At 39.0% G+C, this 22,278-nt stretch overlaps 1 protein-coding gene across 1 annotated transcript in view; it reads left to right on the forward strand.

Annotated features, from left to right (window-relative positions):
- The window catches only part of LOC114651981 (caspase-3-like), a 38,330-nt gene that overhangs the window by 244 nt on the left and 15,808 nt on the right, over positions 1-22,278 (forward strand). Inside the window, exons 2-3 of the mRNA XM_028802117.2 lie at positions 7,799-7,871; positions 22,084-22,223. Of these exons, the coding sequence (XP_028657950.1) occupies positions 7,831-7,871; positions 22,084-22,223 (181 nt within the window). The 5' untranslated portion in view covers positions 7,799-7,830. The remainder of the gene's footprint in view (positions 1-7,798; positions 7,872-22,083; positions 22,224-22,278) is intronic.

Consider the following 22,278-nt stretch of genomic DNA (forward strand, 5'->3'; position numbering starts at 1 on the left):
CGCTTATCTTAAAGTAGTGAACTCATCAACCGTCAGTAATACGTTGTTTATGAAACAAACAATTTCCTATAACTTTCGAACTAGATTTATTGAAGTTTTCCTGACTACTGAAGCTGCCTTTGTTTTCAACTTATTTAGAAATCAAGCATTTAAAGGGCACGCTGTTTAGTCAAGTGCGATTCTGTTGGCTTAAAAAACAGACGGGTGTTTCTCTACGTTTGCGATTTATAGTTTGATTGTTCAACACATTAGTTTTGTATTGCTCATTTAATGGGGTAGTTTTATGAATATCTTGATTTATATTCCAGTTTTGTGCCACCTTGTAATATTTATTCGATGGGACTTACAGTAAAATCTAAATGTCCATTTTGTTTTCCTCTTGAAAGGGCAGTAACGTTCATGTATTGTCAATTCAGGTATCAAACTGTTTCGCTTGTTTAGTTAATGGTAAAAAAAAAAATTTAAAAAAATCTTCGTTTTATATACGTATGTAATTACTGTGATTGTAGAATCTGAAATGTCCAAACATTAAAGATGCTGACGCTTCAAAACAGGTGTCAATAAAAGTTCCATTTAGTCAGGATCAGTTAAGTAAATTAGTTTAAAGGGTCTTCCGTTTCCTTGTTAGGGACAGTTTAGGGCTCCTCCGTCCAGTGAATTGTAATTGAAACGGATTAAAGGAGACTATTTTGAATCATGTTCATATCTTTACGCTTTCCAAAAGTTAAATTATTTATTCCACTCTTGGTGCTTAGATATTTGAGGTATTTCTAAACGACAAGATCAATATTTATAGTGGTATATACAGCAAGGTTTCATGTTTATCGGTATCTTTTAGGTAAATGAGTGCAAACAAGCAGCTGATGCGTTTTTTGTAAATAAATAAATATGTGCTTGTTCCCGTAGTTCAAACTAAACTTGTACAATGCCTTACCCGGACGGCTGAATACCCTTTTCTATTATCGTGACTCAAATCGGATTTTCGTATTTAACATTAGGCACCCAAAGGGGACATTAACATTTGCGACCTATAGGCAACTATGCTCCATCCCCACTAACTTTAAGGTTAGTATTTGTGGTTGGGGTAGGTCAGTCTAATAATTTAAACTCCAAAAATTAAGCAACCGGGTCGCCTCCCCCACGGAGCCCAATACTAGAATGGGTAGGAACTGCCGTCCGTTTAAAATATGTTGCTGTAAATTAGTCCGTCTGTTTAGTAATTCGTAAATCTGGTGGGAAAATTTTGCTGTGCGTGCCCAAATATGTTATCCTTTTAAGTCTTGTTTGTTTACTAAATTATCCGGCGATCGATCTAAGCATAAATTGGAAACCTGCAAACCGAAACTAACCTAACATGAATAATTTATTTTAGTATTGTAAACGGCTGACAGAATGTTTCTCTTTTTACAAGCAAGGTGGTAAACACTTACTGGAGCTTGAAGTGTACCAGATCGGTAACCTGGAGAGGAAAGAATTGGGTGTTTTTTCAGGTGTTCAGATGTCCTCTATCATCATTACACAGTCATTCCAAATACTTATTTTAAAAATATTTGAACAGCGGTTTAGTGGGAGTAAACAGGTGTGTTCCTAACTTTTCTAGTTTTCTTTCCCGATCTTCATAAAGGTAGTAAACGGACTTTTGGCTTTGCCACATAAGCTTCTTTGACTATTCAAAACACCCTCTCGCGGAAGTGCATTTTTATCCAGTGCCGTTGTTCGTTTCAAAGCATAGCTTTTATCTGCAATTAGCTCCCTGTATAGGTAAAGGTCAACGGGAACAGCAGAAGCTATGATCGCGAATTTAGAATTTGTGTTAATGTTACATTTACATTTAAACGGATAGTGATAGTTGATGTTATTTTTTGTTACTGTGTTCGTTTTGAAATCACTTGATGTTTTTGTCGGGCTCCTCCTGACTCATTGGTAAGAGAAAAGCCCCAAATATGATAAAACGTGTAGTTGTCTTGATGTTTAGTTATGCAAGACGACTAGCTTTTAAGGATTTCCCCTTTTTTCCCAACAGACCAGATAAACACTAATTTTAGACCATTTTCTAACCATATTTTGTACAGGAAGTTTCACCATTATTTGAAATAGTAAACCAATAGGTGTATTTAGCAAAAATGATCAGAAGCACTTGAAGTTGGGCATGCCATATCAACCAACTCCAGGAGTTCACCCTCTAATGGGATAAGGATCATAGTTACTCCTTTTCACAAAGCATTGAAAAAATGGAGATCTGTATAACAAGTATAGGCATGTAGAGTATCATTTTGGTGCTATTTCAAGCTTGCTGATCAAGAATATAATATTTTTGATATTTATTTTCTGCTGGTCATACCCTTCAAAGAACCACACCCAGAAGATTAAAAATTACATATTTGCAACTTAAGCATGTGGGGATATTGTTTTAGAATATTTAAAGGTAAGAAATTATGAATATACTCTCTTTGTGCCTTTATGATGCTTTACTGGCGATCAGGCCCTCCATGGTCCTCTATTGGAGGCTGAAAATGACATATTTCTATTGAAACTGAGAATATTTAGACTTCAAACATTTAAATTGAAGCACACATTTTAATATTCCAAGTATCTGATGCAGCTGTTCTTACATACTATGTACTTTGACCTCATTAAGTAAATCATTACATTTCTTATAACCCAAGAATTAGGACAGCTTATACTAATTTAAACTTTTTTTTAACATGCTGGAAGGAGTACATCTGGGTTTCCTAACATTTTGAAAATGTGCATAATAAAAATCTGCTTTCTAAAAACACATGACCAGATGTACAAATAAATTCTGTCAAAACTAGTGATTTAATAAATAACAAGGACTGTTCATTAATTTTTTCAATCCTGTTTATTCAAGGAGGAATCCTATTCTGGCAACATAATTGCATGTTCATTAATTTTTCAACCCTGTGTATTCAAGGAGGAATCCTATTCTGGCAGCATCAAGTGCAGGGTCATGATCCATGCCTGGATGGAACAAAACTGCAACAAAGGGCATACACAGTGACACATACTTGCTTGTAATAACTATGTCAGTTTAGAGTTGCTGGTCAATCTAACACACATCATCGGGTTACTAGAAAAGACCGGAGTACCCAGAGAAAAGCTCACATAGACAAGGTCATAGTGTGTAAATGCAACTTCATTTAGCAGGCACGCAAGTTAAATATCAGAATTATATTTATTGGCCAAGTATGCTAGCATACATGGAACTTAACGTTTTAACGTTTTTTTGATAACTCTCCAAGTATTACATGACCGCCATACACACAATCGATAACTACACACCTGAGATGATAAATAAGACAAGAATATAAAAACATGCATACAGAGTTCAAGGCAATGGAAGAAATACTGAAATGCTGAATTAAGCATTATCTATATGTAAAAAGTATTGCAAGATACTGATGAGGGAGGTGCTCAGACTGAACAGAACAGCCAAACTAAACATTTATGAGATTGATGGCCTGTGGAAAGAAACTGTTCTGTTCTTTTGGCATAATGTAGTCTATAGTGCCTAGCTGAAGGGAGAAGTTCAAAGAGATTGTGGCCAGGATGTGAGTGGTCAGCGATTAATTTCCCCTGTGAGGTGAGAAGACTAGTGTTCGTGATCTTATCAGCAGGCCTGACTAGATCAGTCACATGAATTAAATTCCCAGTGTAGTGATTATCAGTTATCACATGTATGATCCTAATAACCGTTTCAGGAACAAAAATAATTGTTCTGTTTAATTTTGAGGAGAGATAAAGAAATGGGAAATAAAGTGCTTCTAACATCTCGTTCACAATCTGTATTCAAAAGCATATTTTATATTGTACTTCGCATTTTCATTTTGTGCACTTTTTCTTGTTTTCATGTTCAGCTTGTCAGGTTTGGTTCTTTGGGTATTGATGTTTGAATTTTTGTTTAAATTTATCCACCTAACAGTACCATGTGTTTTAAAATTTTACAAATTACAAATGAAATGCACTGTATTTGTTTTCAATTTAGTAGCATATAGAAATGGCAAGACACCTGTAGTCTAAACCTTAATAAATGCATTTATTTATTTTGCTTTTTGTTTTAATGTTTAGTGGTGAAAATCATTCTGAAATAGCCTGTAAAAATTTGGATCTGGATAGTCTTCCTTATTAGGAAAAATTGAGCCTGAAATTGAATAGGTTGATATTTGTGTTCTAATTTTTTGCTCTCATATATCAGAAATTACTAAAGTTTTATGAGTCTTTAACACTAGAATTACCAGAGCCTACGAAAAAACTCGTAGATCCGTCCCATCTTAACTTGCTTCGCACCTCTCAATCAGCGTCTTTTGTCCTATAAATGTGTCGATAAGCAGCAAGCAGCTTACTATCATATCCCCCCAACGCCACACAGTTTTCTCAGCTCAAGTCTGTTTACCTGCGTGTCAGTTGCTTGGAGTTGGATCACTGTATTTGTCTTTCTTTTTTTCTCTGTGCTGCATTGACATCGTGCACCAGAAGGCGTGAGCTTATTCAGTGTAAGCAGGAACACGCAGGTGGCCAGTTGCTATGTGCTATAACAAGCTTGACCTGGCGGCGATCAACGCACATGTACTGTGCAGGGCATGTACGGGGGCCACTGAGAAAAGAAGTGTTCATGGCTCACCTTGCAGAGGAACTTCGTTGTTACATCTTACTAGAAAAGGCGATGGAAAAAAGAAAAGGAGGATGCAACATCGACAAGCTTCTGTTCCAGGCAGCCGCTTTCACCAGGAAAGTAAACTGAGTCAATGTCGGGTTCCCTTTCAATGTAATAGGAACCAAAGCATAGAGAGAAGTGTGCACATTGCAACAGGTACACACGTAAATGTAGGAAGGATGGTCCTTGCATGTGTGTGAACTGTTAACATTTGAATCTGATGATTGCATATAGTGCCGATCTGACCTCTCTGTGCTATTCTTTCCTCTGCATGTCTTGGAGTCCAAAAGAAACGTGTGGACTGGCAAGATTGGGGTGGGGTTTGACACACAGTCACTGATTACAACCGCAAGATGTTATGTGAATGAATATGAATAATGTTGCATCTGTGCCACAATGTTTTCCGAAATGTACTATACAGGTCATAAAATGAATAATTCCAAATATTATATATACCTATGTCTTTTTTGTCAGTGCGGCTTTGACATGATAGACCATATGGTGCATACTAATTCAGTGTGAGCAGAAACACTCAATAAAAATGAATTTTAAAAAAATCAAGTGACGGTGAGATACAAAGAAAGCAGATTCACCAGCGTTTGTGTGTCAGCTTTTATCCATCCAGATCAGAGAATGTCCAGTTCCATTGCCTCAAAACACCACTCACATCTTAGTTATTCCCAGTTTCAAATAAAAACTAACAGCATCAAATCCCTGGGGTGGTAGTATGTGTCGTGATCGTGACTGAGAGAATAAAAGTGAAAAAAAATGGTAAGTTTTACAAGTACTATAAATGTACACCGTCTGTTACAGACATATACCAAATGTATGCGTGTTTAACAATAAGAGCAGCTCACTACTGAAAATGGCAAATATAGGAGTCAGTCAGGACTGATCTGGGGATTCTTGATTACAAGTCAGCAAATCTTACCGTTACACCACAGAAGCTGTTGTATCGTCCTTGAACCTTTTGTGAAAGTGTGTATTTGATCTTTGGACTTTAGGCTTCACACATTATATAGTTTATGCCAACATTTTGTCATTTACTACTAAAATATGAAAACGTTTCTGTTTTAACAATGTGTTTACACAGATTATTGTAGAAACGGAACAGACATGAAATGCATGTGTTCCAAATAACAATCTATTATTTCCACTCTAAATCTCCAGCACTTAATTCACTCCCAGATAATCAATCAAGGCATGAGCTGGGGGAAGTTTGTGCACGGTCTGCGGCGGTGGGGGATGGAATAGCTGGCTGCTTGTCTTTATCTGAACATTTACAGGACAAAAGACGCTGACGGAGAGGTGCGATGGGATTTAAGGCGGGGCAGAATTACGATTTTTTTCGTAGGCTCTGGTAATTCTAGTGTTAATCAAACTTGGTAGTTTTTGATAATTGATTCAGATGATTCTGAAACTGTCTTTCTTCGAACTTTGATTATACTGTTGTTTTTTTTTTTTTTTTTTGCTGATTTTGTTTTCAGTGGTTTTCAGTGATACCTTTTGCTTATTGCTCGACAACATTTTAAAAAACATCCATTGGAATTTAACTCATTGTCACCCTCCTATAGAAACGGCAGACATGAAAAAACGATAACCGTTCATATTAGAAAAAACTTTTTTTGCAGCTCTCAATTGGAGAAAAAAGAAAAAGACATTGCCAGTGAATTCGGAATTTTGCCATCGACACTGTCAACTTTCTTGAAAGGCCGAGCAAAAAAAAAAAAGAAGAAAAATCTCGGGTTGCAAATGTATGCAAACTGCTGCATTTGAAGACATCAAAAGTCGTTTTTATGTGGTTAAATGATGCTCGTTCAAGAAACATTCCTGTTAATGCAACACTCTTTCAACACTTCCTTCCCCAAACTGTAAATGGGGATCCTACCTTTTCAATGTAATATGCCACCACGCCTGTGATTTAGTCCCATTTGAGCAGGGATTTATCGTATGGGATTACACTGGAAAATGATAGCACTAATGTTAGCTGCCCTCTAACCAGAGATTTGGGTTGAGTTTCAAGAATAGTTTTGCTAATGCTACTTTTTTTTTTTTTTTTTTTGCATGCCTGCTACTTCACTGGATGTTTGTGCTGCAAGTGTTGAAGTAATTGGGTCGTACTACTACTTTTAGTGGCCTCTATCTTTCTGCAAACTTTGCGTGTCACGTGGGTCTGTTTAATATCAGACATCTCATATTCAAACCAATTCCACATGATAGACTTCACATTACTACCATTCTTGGGAATTGGCTACCAGAGAATCACCACTGGCCTTCATGTTCGCTTAGCTAGCAGGCTACTTGCTACCCTAGCACACAAACTTGCCAGAGGCAGCACTAGCCAGAACGCACATGGCAGTGTATGGTTCATGTCTTGAGTTTGAGGGTAGGCTGCCCAGAAGTGGTGAGGCCTACTCTTGTTTGATTCAGGTCTTTGTGAACTACAGGTCTGGGTGTTTTTGAAAGTTTTTAGAGAAGGCAAATTACAACATTTTCTGATTTTCTTTAAGTTGTTTGGCTGGGAGAAGCAGGGTCAGAGACTAAGTCACTGTCTAGGATCTTCCTGGCTAAGGCCTAAGAGGAAAATGGGTAAATAGTTGTGTTGCATCCTCCTGATCCTGAGGTATGTGCATAACCTCTGTTCTCATAAAATGTGCATTATACTCCCATTTATGATGGCCTAGCATTTAAATAGATTTTAAATTTATGACCTGTAACATTTTCTGAATCTGAGCAAATAATGGCATATACTGTAAACAAGAATTTGTGTAGATCTGCCAGATTAAAACACATTTTTATGTCGATAACCACCTCTCTCAGCTGTCATTTTGCTTTTTGTTTTCTAAGAACTGCATTTGTCAGTTCTGTGGGTGTTGGTTATAGCAGAACATCTTACATGTGATGGGTAAACTGTAAAGCTGTGGGCCTTGCTCATGCTGGCTCCTTTGTTCAGCTGTCTTGGAGAATTATACTGTTATGTGTTATGTCCGTTATTTAATAGACTGCAAGACATATATTGTTTGTGAGCTCATCATTCTGCAGTAACAGCTGCAGCTTTTTTAGCCACACTAACTCCCAAGGTCTGAAAAATCCGCTGCTTAATGAAGCTGCTTTTTGTTACAGGAACAAAGGAAGACGCACCACGTATTTTGGAAATGGAAGGTGATACTGTGGATGCTAATCCAGATATTAAAAGGTAAGGCATATGGGAATTTTATAATATTTATTTTAAAAGATAAATATGTGGGCTTTAAAGCGTATATTTTACAATATTATAAATATATTGTGTTTAAATTGTTTTTTCTATATGACAAAGAAGAACACCCAAGCACAAGCAGTGTTGAGAGTTCTAGATTTGCAAAATGTGTATAATTTTTTTCTCAGATGCACCAAATATTTAATTGTTTAAGGAGAATACTGTTTAGAACATGATCTTCTGAAAGCCTTTTAGTAAAATTCTTGACATTCTTGGATTTTTTTTGGCAGTTGTGCTTTGTTTAAAATTGCTGTTTGACATTGTTCTGTTATTCTAAGTTATTTCCAACTGTTTAGTTGGATAGCAATGCTGTCTTGCAACTAACCTTTTCTCACGTTGAATAAAATGGCATAAAAGTAATTGGCAGAGACCTAGGGTATATCGAATAGGGATTTATATAGGTAAAGGAATGAATTATGAATGTAATTTCCTCAAGATAAATATTGATTAATATTGTCTTTGTTTTTAATGCAGTCAAAGTGTATTAACTTGAGTATTACAGGCAAAGTATTTGCAAAAGAATTTTGTTATCATAGTAAATCTGCAATTGGAAAGTATTCATGCTTGTAGATTTTACTACTAGAGAACTGAATGTTTAATACATTTTCAAACAGTAAAATACATATAAATACTGTGTTGAATTATAGTTTGAGTTGCAGATTCAGCTTTGTGGGTTTTAATTCTGTGCATGGTCATTGTTTGTGTGGCGCTTTCAGTATGCTCTCTATGTCTATGTTTGGTTATCTCACCCCCTAACCGGTGCTTACATCCTCAAGACATGTTGCTTACATCCTCAAGACATGTAGGTTAGGTTAACTGATAACTCTGGAATTACAATTTGTGAGTGTACTTGAATGGGCCTCATAATTACTGTATCTGTTCCAGGGTGATTCCAGCATTGTGTATAACTCTGTTGGAATAACCTCCGGCTCGCCTTTACCCTGAATTGGTTTAAATTATATGTGTTTTGCCTTTTTTAATTTTAATTAGGGTACAATTTGGAGCAATGCATAAGATTGAATAAATTATGGTTTAAATAAAAAAACAATATAAAGATACAGACTTGAAGGAAATTCTTAAAAATTATTGATGGAAACATGCAATAAAAGATGCATTTGGAATTTTTACTGAAGAAAACACTGGCAGAAAGAAATTATTAATTACTAAAAAGACTCACTGTCACAAAGAAGTAGAAGTAAATAAAAACACAAAGTATATGCAAACAATTCTATCCCATTACTCTGTTACACTTGCTGGGTGTCAGACTGTCCTCGGAGCATAGAGAGAAGAACAACAATGAAAAATGCATGGCAGTATGAAAATATTTGCTAACTTATATATTTTTGATTAATAAATACGTTTTTTAATTCCTATTATTCTTTTTAAATAGAATCCTGTCAAGATTTATTTTTGTACCAGCTCATAAACATACTTTGGTTTGTATATATCTGTTTGTGAAGCTAGTTGATAATGAAATCGTCACATTCCCAACTAACAGTTGAAGAGTAGTATAGCAATATTCTTGAACCCATTTCATACATTTTAGGGACTGGAGAGAGCCACAGCTTATCTTGGCAGCGATCAAGGCAGGAAACAGTCATGTGGGGGACAGTGGTTCATCACAGGTCCTACTCGCTCACTCTTGCACTGGGACCAGTTAAGATTTGTCATTTAATAAAACTAAAATTAGAGGATGCAGTAGGAAAAACCACACAGATGCAATTAGACTTCAAAAAGAACAGGCTGCAAACAACTCAATTTTACTTCAAATGTGCAAATAAGTAACATTTTCTGTTAATGTTAAAAGATTCAGCAAATTGTAATGTTGTAATTTAATACAGATTAGTTTTCAGGTGTTGGTTGATAACCACAGATCAAACCAATACTCTAGGTGATTATTTTTTTTTTTTTTTTTTATAAATCACCAAATAGTTATTTTATTTATATATATATATATATATATATATATATATATTGTGATACGCAGCCCGGACACAGACAGACGGACGCCATATTATAGTCCACCACACGTTTATTGTACATTATATACAGCTCAATAAAGTGCACAAACCCAGTGCCAAAGCACCAATCTCCCCAAAGTCCAGGCTCTCACTCAGTCTCTGCCTGCTCGTCAGGCCGCCTCCTCTCCTGCCTCCAAAACCTTGTCCACTCCTCACCCGACTCCAGTCCTTCTTTGCAGGGAGGCGGCCCCTTTTATAAGTGCCCGGATGGGCTCCAGGTGATCCCCGACACTCCCTAGACACTCCCTTGTGTGGCGGAAGTGCCGGCTGTGTTCCCGGAAGCCCTCCGGGTGTTCCCAAACTTCCTGGTGTGGCGGAAGTGTTGGGGTTCCGGGTCCTTCAGGCATGGGGGCGCCCCCTGGCGGATACCACGGGCCCCTACAGGGTTGGGCTCACCCGTGGCCCTCAAAGGAACCAGGGCGGCCGCCCCCTCGTGGTCCGGAGGAGGAATGAGCCCTCCTCCTGTCCTCCTGGGCGTCCCGGCTGGGCACCACCCCCAGCCGCGTGCCACAATATATATATATATATATATATATATATATATATATATATATATATACAGAAAATAGCTGTTGAATTAATATGTAAGATGTCCTGGTAATCAATAAAATCATTGATTTATGCAGCTTTTTTTCTCTGCTTTGTATTAGCTGGATACCCATGAGTGGTAAGAAAAAGACCCAAATAAATCACTTACAAAATCTTACAATTTTCTTCTTTCAGTAATGGCCTTTCTTGCCCCCTTTTCTTGACAGTTTTACCCCCACATAGAAAATATAGCGGTGGACCACCACTGCTACATTATATAACTAATAAAAACCCCTCATCCTTTCCTGAACAGTGTGTAATGTTTTTTCAAAATTCATCTTATGAACCATTTGCACATCTGGACAGCTATGTGATAGCTTGGCAGATTATTGCTGTTTCTTTTTAAAAATCAAACCTATTAAAAAAAGAGCTCACCATTAACTATTATGTACTTGAAAGGTACAGTATACTGGGGTTCTGAAAATGCTCCTTACTGGTAGTCCAAACACTGCAGAGTGTGAACCTGTTTTTTTTTTTTCATGCCTAAATCTTATCTTTACTATCATGAAGACCTGCTTAATGGTCCAAGCAAGACCATTTTTAACACCACTGTACACACAGATCACTGGCCTTGGTCAGCTAAAGGTTTATGTCAATGTATATGACATTTTGCACCTCAAAATTACCCTAAACATCAAACAGATGATGGTTTTTGACAGATAAACTAATTGGTGGGTTCTAATTTAGGCCTAAAAACAAAATTTGAGAATATAATATTAATGCAGTATTTCATTTTTGATTAAATATTCTTGTGTACATTGGAGAAACAACTACACATCAACTTTGATATAATCCTTTAAAAATCATATATTTGTTAAAATATTCTCTTTCAAGATGTTTGTGTTTATATTGTGGTAGAAGTGTGCTATTTACAAATAAACATAATGTTGCAGCTAACCCTCAACCTTGTATCTAAAGCTGGGCTACCTGAAAGCGTACCTGTACTAGCAAGTTTGCAAATCTTTTAGGAGAGCAGACTACCATATGGATTTATAACCCAGCCACAGGGGATGGACATGTTTCTTCATGGCTAACCAAGCCCGGATAAATGGGGAGGGATATGTCAGGAAGGGCAACTGGTGTAAAATTTTGCCAAATCAATATGTGGACAATACAAATTTCCATACCGGATAGGTCGAGCCCTTGGTTAACAACGACCGCCGCCAGTACTGTTAGCCAACAGGGTGGTAGCGGAAATTGGGCTACTGTTGGCCGAAGAAAAAAATGAGGGGAGAGACGTGTCCGGAGGCAGGAGGAGAGGAGAAAGGTAAAGAGAGTAGAACTGAGGGTAGGAACTTTGAATGTTGGTATGACTGGTAAGGAGAGAGAGTTAGCAGATATGATGGAGAGAAGGAAGGTTGATATATTGTGCGTACAAGAGACTAAATGGAAGCGGAGTAAGGCCAGGTGGATCGGAGGTGGACTCAAATTGTTCTATCTTGGTATGGATGGGAGGAGAAATGGGGTAGGGGTTATTCTGAAGGAACAGTATGTCAAGAGTGTTTTGGAGGTGAAAAGAGTGTCGGACAGAGTATTGATTATGAAGCTGGAAATTAGAGGTGTGATGATGAATGTTGTTAGTGCATATGCCCTGCAAGTTGGGTGTGCGATGGATGAGAGAGAAGATTTTTGGAGTGAGTTGGATGAAGTGATGAACAGTGTACCCAAGGGACAGAAAGTGGTGATTGAAATGGATTTCAATGGACATGTTGGTGAAGGGAACAGAGGAGACAAGGAGGTGATGGGTAGGTATGGTGTCAAGGAGAGGAATGAAGAAGGTCAGATGATAGTGGATTTTGCCAAAAGAATGGACATGGCTGTGGTGAATACGTATTTTAAGAAGAGGGAGGAACGTAGGGCTACATACAAGAGTGGAGGAAGATGCACACAGGTAAGATTACATCCTATGCAGAAGAGTCAATCTGAAGTAGACTGAAGACTGCAAAGTGGTGGCAGGGGAAAGTGTAGTTAGGCAGCATAGGATGGTGGTCTGTAGGATGACGTTGTAGATCAAGAAGAGAAAAAGAGTGAGGGTAGAGCCCAGGATCAAATGGTGGAAGTTGAAAAAGGAAGACTGCAAGGTTGAGTTTAGGGAGAAGGTGAAACGGGCACTGGGTGGTAGTAAAGAGTTACCAGGCAGTTGGGCAACTACAACATATGTAGTAAGGGTGACAGCAAGAAGGGTGCTTAGCGTGACATCTGGACAGAGGAAGGAGGAAAAGGAAACCTGGTGGTGGAATGAGTAAGTACAGGAGAGTATACAGAGGAAGAGGATGGCAAGGAAGAAGTGGGATAGTCCGAGAAATGCAGAAAGTAGACGAGTACAAGGAGATAAGGCGCAAGGTGAAGAGAGAGGCGGTGAAGGCTAAGGAAAAGGTGTATGATGAGTTGTATGAGAGTTTGGACACTAAGGAGGGAGAAAATGACCTGTACCGATTGGCTTGACGGGAACCGAGCTGGGAAAGATGTGCAACAGGTTAGGGTGACAAAGGATAAAGATGGAAACGTACTCCCAAGTGAGGAGAGTGTGTTGAGCAGATGGAAAGAGTACTTTGAGAGGCTGATGAATGAAGAGAACGAGAGAGAAGAGGTTGGATGATGTGGAGGTAGTGAATCAGGAAGTGCAATGGATTAGCAAGAGGAGGAGTAAGGACAGCTATGAAGAGGATGAAAAATGGAAAGGCTGTTGGTCCAGATGACATGCCTATGGACGCATGGAGGTGTTTAGGAGACATGGCAGTGGCGTTTTTAACCAGATTGTTTAACGGAATCTTGGAAATTGAGAGGATGCCTGAGGAGTGGAGGAGAAGTGTACTGGTGCCGATATTTAAGAATAAGGGGATGTACAGGACCGTATTAACTACAAGGGGATAAAATTGATGAGCCACAGCATGAAGTTATGGGAAAGAGTAGTGAAAGCTAGGTTAAGAAGTGAGGTGATGATTAGTGCGCAGCACTTCCTCCTGACTTCCTCGTACAATATCACAACTCTGTCATATGCTTTCTTCAGGTCCAGAAAGACACAATGCAATTCCTTCTGGCCTTCTCTGTACTTCTCCATCAACACTCTCAGAGCAAATATCGCATCTGTGGTGCTCTTTCCTGGCATGAAACCATACTGCTGCTCGCTAATCATCACCTCTTGTGTTAACATAACTTCCACTACTCTTTCCCATAACTTCATGCTGTAGCTCATCAGTTTTATCCCCCTGTAGTTACTACAGCTCTGCACATTCCCTTTATTATTAAAAATTGGTACCAGTACACTTCTTCTCCACTCCTCAGGCATTCTCTTACTTTCGAAGATGGCATTAAACAATCTGGTTAAAAACTCCACTGCCATCTCTCCTAAACACCTCCATGCTTCCATAGGTATGTCATCTGGACCAACAGCCTTTCCTTTCTTTATCCTCTTCATAGCTGTCCTTGCTTCCTCCCAGCTAATCCATTGCACTTCCTGATTCACTGTCTCCACATCATCTCTCTCTCTCTCTCTCTCTCTCTCTCCCTCTTCCTCTCCCCCTCTCTCTCTCTCTCTCTTTCTCCATTCATCAAGTACTCTTTCCATCTGCTCAACACACTTTCCTCACTTGTGAGTATGTTTCCATCTTTATCTTTTATTACCCTAACCTGCTGCACATGTTTCCCAGCTTGGTCCCTTTGTCTAGCCAGTCGGTACAAGTCCATTTTTCCCTCCTTAGTTTTCATCTTCTAGTACGGCTCATCTTATGCCTTAGCCTTTGCCACTGCTCTCTTCACCTTAAGCTTTATCTCCTTAAACTCCTGCTATATCTACTTTCTGCATTTCTCTGACTATTCCACATCATCTTCGCCAACCTTGTCCTCTGTATACTCTCCTGTACTTCCCCATTCCACTACCAGGTTTCTTTGTCCTCCTTCCCCTGTCCAGATGTCACGCCAAGCACCTTTCTTGCTGTCAACCTTACTACTTCTGTAGTTTCCCACCTGTCTGGTAACTCTTCACTGCCATCCAGTGCCTGTCTTACACCCTCCCTGAACTCAACCTTGCAGTCTTCCTTTTTCAACTTCAACTAATTGATCCTTGGCTCTGCCCTCACTCTCCTCCTCTTCTTTATCTCCGTCATCCTACAGACGACCATCCTATGCTGCCTAACTACACTTTCCCCTGCTACCACTTTGCAGTCTACAATCTCCTTTAGACTGACCCTCTTGCATAGAATATAATCTGCCTGTGTGCATCTTCCACCACTTTTGTACATCACCTTATGCTCCTCCCTTTTCTTAAAATAAGTATTCGCCACAGCCATGCCCATCCTTTTCGCAAACTCCACTACCATCTGACTTTCTGCATTCCTCTCCTTGACACCACACCTACCCATCACCACCTCATCTTCTATGTTTCTTTCACCAACATGTCCATTGAAATCTGCTCTAATAACCACTCTGTCTCTCCCTTCTGTACACTCCCCACCACTTCATCCAACTCACTCCAGAAATTTTCTTTATCTATTGCCCTTCCATCTTGCAGGGCATATGCACTAACAATATTCATCTTCATACTTTCAACTTCAAGCTTCATAATCATCACTCTGTCTCACACTCTTTTCACCTCCAAAACACTCTTGACATACTATTCCTTCATGATAACCATTATCCGGTTTCTCCTCCCATACACATTAACAGAACAATTTGAACCTACCTCCGATCCACCTGGCCTTACTTCCCTTCCATTTAGTCTTTTTCATGCACAATACATCAACCTTCCTTCTCTCCATCACATCAGCTAACTCTGTCCCCCTTATCAGTCATACTGCCAACATTCAAAGTTCCTGCCCTCACTTCCACTCTCTTTACCTTCCTCTTCTCCTCCTGCCTCTGGACACGCCTTCTCCCTCTTGTTCTTTGGCCAACAGTAGCCCGATTTCCACCAGCACAACGTTGCTTAACAGTATTGGTGATGGCCACTGTTAACCTGGACCTTGACCGATCCAATATGGAAATCTGTATTGTTATCCACATATTCATCTGGCAAAATTTTACACTGGAATGCCCTTCCTGACATAACCTCCCCATTTATCGGGGCTTGGGACCGGCACAAAGAAACACACTGGTTTGTGCTGGTAAATTGACAATAGGTATTGACAACTGGAGTGCAAGGTTTATAGTGGAAGAATTTGATCACAGCTTCCTTTTTTTATGACTAACCCCACAGTTTTTATTCTACTACTTTATAATTCCTTTCATTGTCTCAAAGTACATTTATTCATAACCCAGCAGTAAAACTGAAAATTAGGTAATGGCTTACCACCCTTTGCTTTAGATCTTTATAATATTGACCTTTTAATATATTTAATCATTTTCATTCGGATGAATGACTAATAGTTGAATGTAAGTTTTGGAAAAAGTATTTGTTAATATACATGATGATACTCTAAATAAGAGAAATATCCTTCTAAAACTCTGACTTATAACAATATCAGTTCTCCTAGCTAATGAGAGGTCAAGAGTTGAGTACCTGTTTACATTATGTTTATATCAACAGAGACTTTAGCTCTAGAGTAGTAGGTTGAACTAAGCACAAATATTGGTTCCAGACCTATATTTGAAGAAAAGAGACACTACCATTCTGTCTCTACTTAAAGTATTTTCTGCATTCAGCAATAGTAAGCTGTTTGGAATCTTGGTTACTGTCAGACTTGAATCTTAATTTTAGTGACTTGTGAATTGCTTAACAGTATTTAAAACATAGACTTGCTTATTGAGTACTTGCAGCTTAACTCAGACGTAAGATAAATTACTTACAAAGTCTCACGTTATAGCACCACAGTTATTATTTTTCCAATTACTTTCTTTTAATTTACATTCCATTAATATACTCTTAAGTGCTTCATACTTGCAAAAGTCATCGGTACCAATTAGCTTGTTGGAGCGCAACGGCAATAGATTATGAATAATTTCAATTTACTGCAGACTATGCTGCAAAGAATGGAATTGCCTTCTGCAAGATCTGATGGTCAAAAATAACAGACATGACAAAATCATCTTCAAACTTTATAATTTCAAGATTCATAATAACATTTACATTTGCAAGACAGTTGACCCCAAATTTTGTGACGGATGTGTCATTGGGAGTGGAGGATGCCATCATCTATATGCTACATCGATCCCTCTCCCACTTGGACAGAGGCAGTGGTGCTGTAAGAATTCTGTTTCTAGACTGTTTCTAGCGCCTTCAACACAATCCAAGCTCTGCTACTTAGGGACAAGCTGACAGAGATGGGAGTAGATTCATACCTAGTGGCATGGATCGTGGACTATCTTAAAGACAGACCTCAGTATGCGCGTCTTGGGACCTGCATGTCTGACATTGTGGTCAGCAGCACAGGAGCGCCACAAGGGACTATACTTTCTCCGGTCCTGTTCAGCCTATATACATCGGACTTCCAATACAACTCGGAGTCCTGCCACGTGCAAAAGTTCGCTGATGACACTGCTATCGTGGGGTGCAGGAGGAGGAGTATAGGGACCTAATCAATGAGTTTGTTAAATGGTGCGACTCAAACAACCTACACCTGAACACCAGCAAAACCAAGGAGCTGGTGGTGGATTTTAGGAGGCCCAGACCCCTCATGGACCCCATGATCACCAGAGGTGACTGTGTGCAGATGGCGCAGACCTATAAATACCTGGGAGTGCAGCTGGATGATAAATTAGACTGGACTGCCAATACTGATGCTCTGTATAAGAAAGGACAGAGCCGGTTATACTTCCTTAGAAGGCTGGCATCCTTCAACATCTGCAATAAGATGCTGCAGATGTTCTATCAGACGATTGTGGCGAGCGCCCTCTTCTACGCGGTGGTGTGCTGGGGAGGCAGCATTAAGAAGAAAGACGCCTCACGCATGGACAAACTGGTGAGGAAGGCATGGAGCTGGACAGTTTGACATCTGTGGCAGAGCGACGAGCGCTCAGCAGGCTCCTATCAATTATGGAAAATCCAACTGCATCCACTAAACAGTGTCATCTCCAGACAGAAGAGCAGCTTCAGCGACAGACTGCTGTCACTGCCCTGCTCCACTGATAGACTGAGAAGATCGTTCCTCCCCCAAACTATGCGACTCTTCAATTCCACCCGGGGGGGTAAACATTAACATTATACAAACATATTGTCTGTTTTTTTACCTGCATTATTATCAATCTTTAATATTGTTTTTTTTTTTTTTTTTTTTTTGTATCAGTATGCTGCTGCTGGATTATGTGAATTTCTCCTTGGGATTAATAAAGTATCTCTATTTATCCTATCTATCTATCTAAATTTCAGGCACAAGCCAGTGAAAATCGTCATTGGCTATAATTATCAACATTACTTTACACTTTATACTCAAAGTACATACCAAAGCACATTCATACAGTGCATCCGGAAAGTATTCACAGCGCATCACTTTTTCCACATTTTATGAAATCTCTACTGATTTTTGTTCCAGTGTGAATGAGTTTGGGTGTGTGTACAAGTGTGACCTGCAGCGGACTGGTATTCTCTCCTGTCAGGGCTGAGTCTCACTTGGCCTAAAATCCTAATCGTAAAATTTGATTACATGGTAATAATAAATGATAAATGGTTAAAGTTTATTGTCCATTGTATGGCTCAGATGAAGGTTAAGACAAAATAATCTGTTTCTAAAAATAACTTTTCATACGTTTTATGCAATTTCTTTACACATAATGGAAGGTGAAAACTGTCATATGTCAGACTGATCGTTCCTCCCCCAAACTATGCGACTCTTCAATTCCACCCGGGGGGTAAACATTAACATTATACAAAGATATTGTCTGTTTTTTACCTGCATTATTATCAATCTTTAATTTAATATTGTTTTTTTGTACAGTAATCCCTCACCTATCGCGGGGGTTACGTTCCAGAGCCCCCCGCGATAGGTGAAAATCCGCGAAGTAGCGACCTATATTTATTTTATTATTTATACATATTTTAAGGCTTTATAAACCCTTCCCACACTCTTATAAACCTTTCTCACTCTCTTGTTAACCTTTCCCACACTCTTATAAACACTTCCTATGCTCTTAAACACTTTCTACATTCTTAAACACCGGAGACCAACACTGCACACTGCACGCAGCGATCAGACGTCAATGTGTCTGCACTCGCTTTGTGAAGGGGGGGCAGCTGAACTCACGTTGAGCAGAAATGGACTTTGTGCTGCTTCTGCCAAAATGCCTGCTTGTCGCTCTGCGCGTTCAGAAGGAGGAGGAGGAGTGGGGGTGTGGTTTTGTGAGGGCTGAACGCATGTTCGCTCAAACCCCCCTCCCCGGAGGCGCAGTTCGCATTGTTAAGGGGGTGGGGAGCTGAATGAACGCTAAGGAGAAGTGGACTTTGTGCTGGCTTTGTGCTGCTTGTCGCTCTGCCTGTCAATAATTTAAAAGCCTGTACATCACCAATTTTCCTGTCTCACTGTCTTGTCTTGCGTGAAGTTAAAATGTTTTATAATAGTGAGATGTTACTCATATCCTTAGCCCGACATCCACACATCATATGTGTTAACAAAGTGTGTTTTATAAGTTTACATGTGTTTAAAGCATGTGGGATGGGTATTTTAAGGCTTAAACTATAAAAATGTTTATTTATATGGTCTTTCTATATCGCGGATTTTCTCCTGTTGCTGATGGGTCTGGAACATAACTTCCGCGATAGGCGGACAATCACTTGTATTTAAAAACCCGCGAAGTCGTGAATCCGCGAAAAGTGAACCGCGAAGTAGCGAGGGATTACTGTATTAGTAAGGTGCTGCTGGAGTATGTGAATTTCCCCTTGGGATTAATAAAGTATCTTATCTATTGTTCCAACAAATGTACCACTTAAACCACGTAACCTGCAGCCTATCACCTTGGCTGCATGTCCTATTCACTGAGCTTTTTTCCTACGAATAAAAGTTGTAATCCTGGGCCACCTTAAATTTCTTTGCACCTCTCCATTGGCATCTTTTGTTTTGCAAATATGTTGATCAGCGCAAGCAGCCTGCTGTCCCATCCCCCCACCGCCACAGCTCAACTTGGACAAAAAGTTCTCCCAGCTCAAGTCTGTTTATTTGGGAGTGAGATGCCTGGAGTTGTATAGGGTAAATAATATATTGTTATTTGGAACACATGCATTTCATGTGTGTTTTGTATCTATAACAATCTGGGTAAATGTAGGATGACAGGAAATGCGATGCAAGAAATGTTGAACACTAAAACTAAACTTTTCATGTTATAGTACTAATGGCAAAATTTTGACATGAAGTGTATAATGTGTGAAGACTTAAGTCCAAATATCAAACACTTTCACAAAAGGTACAAGCATAAAAAACAAGTGTGCTTTTATTCAAAAATATAACCAAAGAAAGATATCAGGTTAGGGTATAATACTGACATGACCGTTTGGGTGGTGCCAGCAGTAAGAAGTACTGACTCATAATCAAGAGGTTGCCGGTTTGATTCCGGGTGCTTCCCAGATTACCCATTGTGAGTAGTGAGCTGTTCTTATTGTTACTATTATAGAATAAAACATAAATTTGCTTTGAGCCTGTAACAGCCAGTGTAAATTTATGGTACTTGTTAAAAGTTAGCTTTTTTTTTTTTCTTTTTTTTTATAATTCAGTTTTATTCTCTGTCATGTTCACGCTCCCCCCAATCTGACACTGCTGTTTTCAAATAAAGACATGCTAAAGCAGAGTTGAACTGAGATGAGGATGAAGGTGCTACTGTACATCGGAGAAAGAGAATAGTAGCCCTCCCCGCAAGAAACATCCACTCACACATAAGAACAATGCAGCTGCACCAAGCATAAAGGCGAAAGGTGGCACTGTTTGGAGGCAGCAACAAGTTGGCTGTCATTCTGCCAGTGAATCGGCCACATACATGTCCTTCAATGAAACAGCAGGCCTACAGAAGTTGCCAAGGTATTGTGCGAAGTTCTGTTTGTGATTATGTTTTCTGATGGTCTTTATATAAAATACATTTATATGTTAATTATATAAAAGCCACATCGAATGTTGTTTACTTATATTTATTTAGTTATTTTCCTACAGCGTAAAGTCACAAGTAGACTGCAGAGCTTCCTCTGTTTGATCGACATAGGCATGCTGACAAAGTATATGTGCAATTCCACTCCATGCCTGTGTCGATCAAACACCGCCAGCTCTCCAGTATACTTGTGAGTACTGAGAAAAGCGCTATATAAATGTAATGAATTATTATTATTATTATTATTATTGTGACTTTATGCTGTAGGAAGATAACTAAATAAATATAGGTAAACAACATTTCATGTGACTTTTATATAAGTAACATATAAATATTCTTCATACAAAGACCAACAAAAACATAATCGCAAACAGAACTTTGCACAATACCTTGGCGAGCTCTGTAGGTCCTGCTCTTTTGTTGAAGGACATATACAGTATGTGGCAGATTCACTGGCAGGATGATGCCTACCCTATTACTATATCTAAACGGTGCCATCTTTTGCCTTTATGCCTGGTGCAGCTGTGTTGTTCTTATGTGTGAGTGGATGTTTCTTGCAGGGAGGGCTTCTGTTCTTTCTCTGATGTAGAACCCTCATCCTCATCAGAGTTCACCTCTGTTCTACCACCACGTCTTTATTTGAAAACTAACAGTGTCAGATCGGTAGAAGTGTGAACGTGACTGAAAGAAAAAAAACTGAATAATGCAAAAAAAAAAAGAAAGCTAACCTTTACGAGTTCCATAAATTTACACCTGCTGTTACAGACTCAAATCAAATGTATGTTTTTATTCTATAATAGTAACAATAAGAACAGCTCACTACTCAAAACAGAAAATCTAGGAAGCACCCGGAATCGAACCGGCAACCTCTTGATTATGAGTCGGCAGTTCTTACCTCTGCACCAGCCAAGCGGACGTATCAGCCTCATCCCCCTATCCAAATTTCCTTTTCTTTGGTTATTTTCTTGAATAAAAGTGCACTTGTTTTGCTATACTTGTACCTTTTGTGAAAGTGTGTGTTTGATATTTGCACTTCAGTCTTCACACATTATACACTTCATGTCAACATTTTGTCATTAGTACTATAACATGCAAAAACTTTGTTTTAGTTATGCGTTCAACATTTCTTCGCCTCTCATTTCCTGTCACCCAACATTTACCCATATCGTTGTAGACTACGGAACACACATGAAATGCAAGTATTCCAAATAATGGTATATTATTTACCCTATACAATTCCAGGCACCTCACAACCAGATTTAGAGCCTTTTATCTGGCAGAACTTAAGCTGCATCAGTGGGGAATGGGACAGCAGGCTGCTTGCTGCCAGTGCTGATTGACACATATGCAAAACAAAGACGCTGATGAGGAGGTACGAATGAATTTAAGGTGACCCGGCATTACGACTTTTTGCGTAGGCTTCAGGGATTCTAGTGTTAAATTAAGTAATTAGATATTAACGTTTTTCTGTTCTCTGTTAGGAATATGCAGTATTATCTAATTATTTAAAATAACTGTTTTACTTGTACATTTCTGTCTTTTAGAACACCGGAGAAGCGGAGAGATGAGCGTATGCAGGTGGATGCCAAGTCAGTTCATGGAGATTCTTACAGATATAATATGAATTACCCAAGCATCGGCATGTGCTACATTATAAACAACAAGAACTTTGACCCTAAAACAGGTAGTTAAGATTAAGGTTCTGAAAATAGTGCTTGTAGGTTTAGATGTGAAGTGCT

The sequence above is a fragment of the Erpetoichthys calabaricus genome, chromosome 5 (genome assembly GCF_900747795.2).
Source record: "Erpetoichthys calabaricus chromosome 5, fErpCal1.3, whole genome shotgun sequence".
Classification (NCBI taxonomy): Eukaryota; Metazoa; Chordata; class Cladistia; order Polypteriformes; family Polypteridae; genus Erpetoichthys; species Erpetoichthys calabaricus.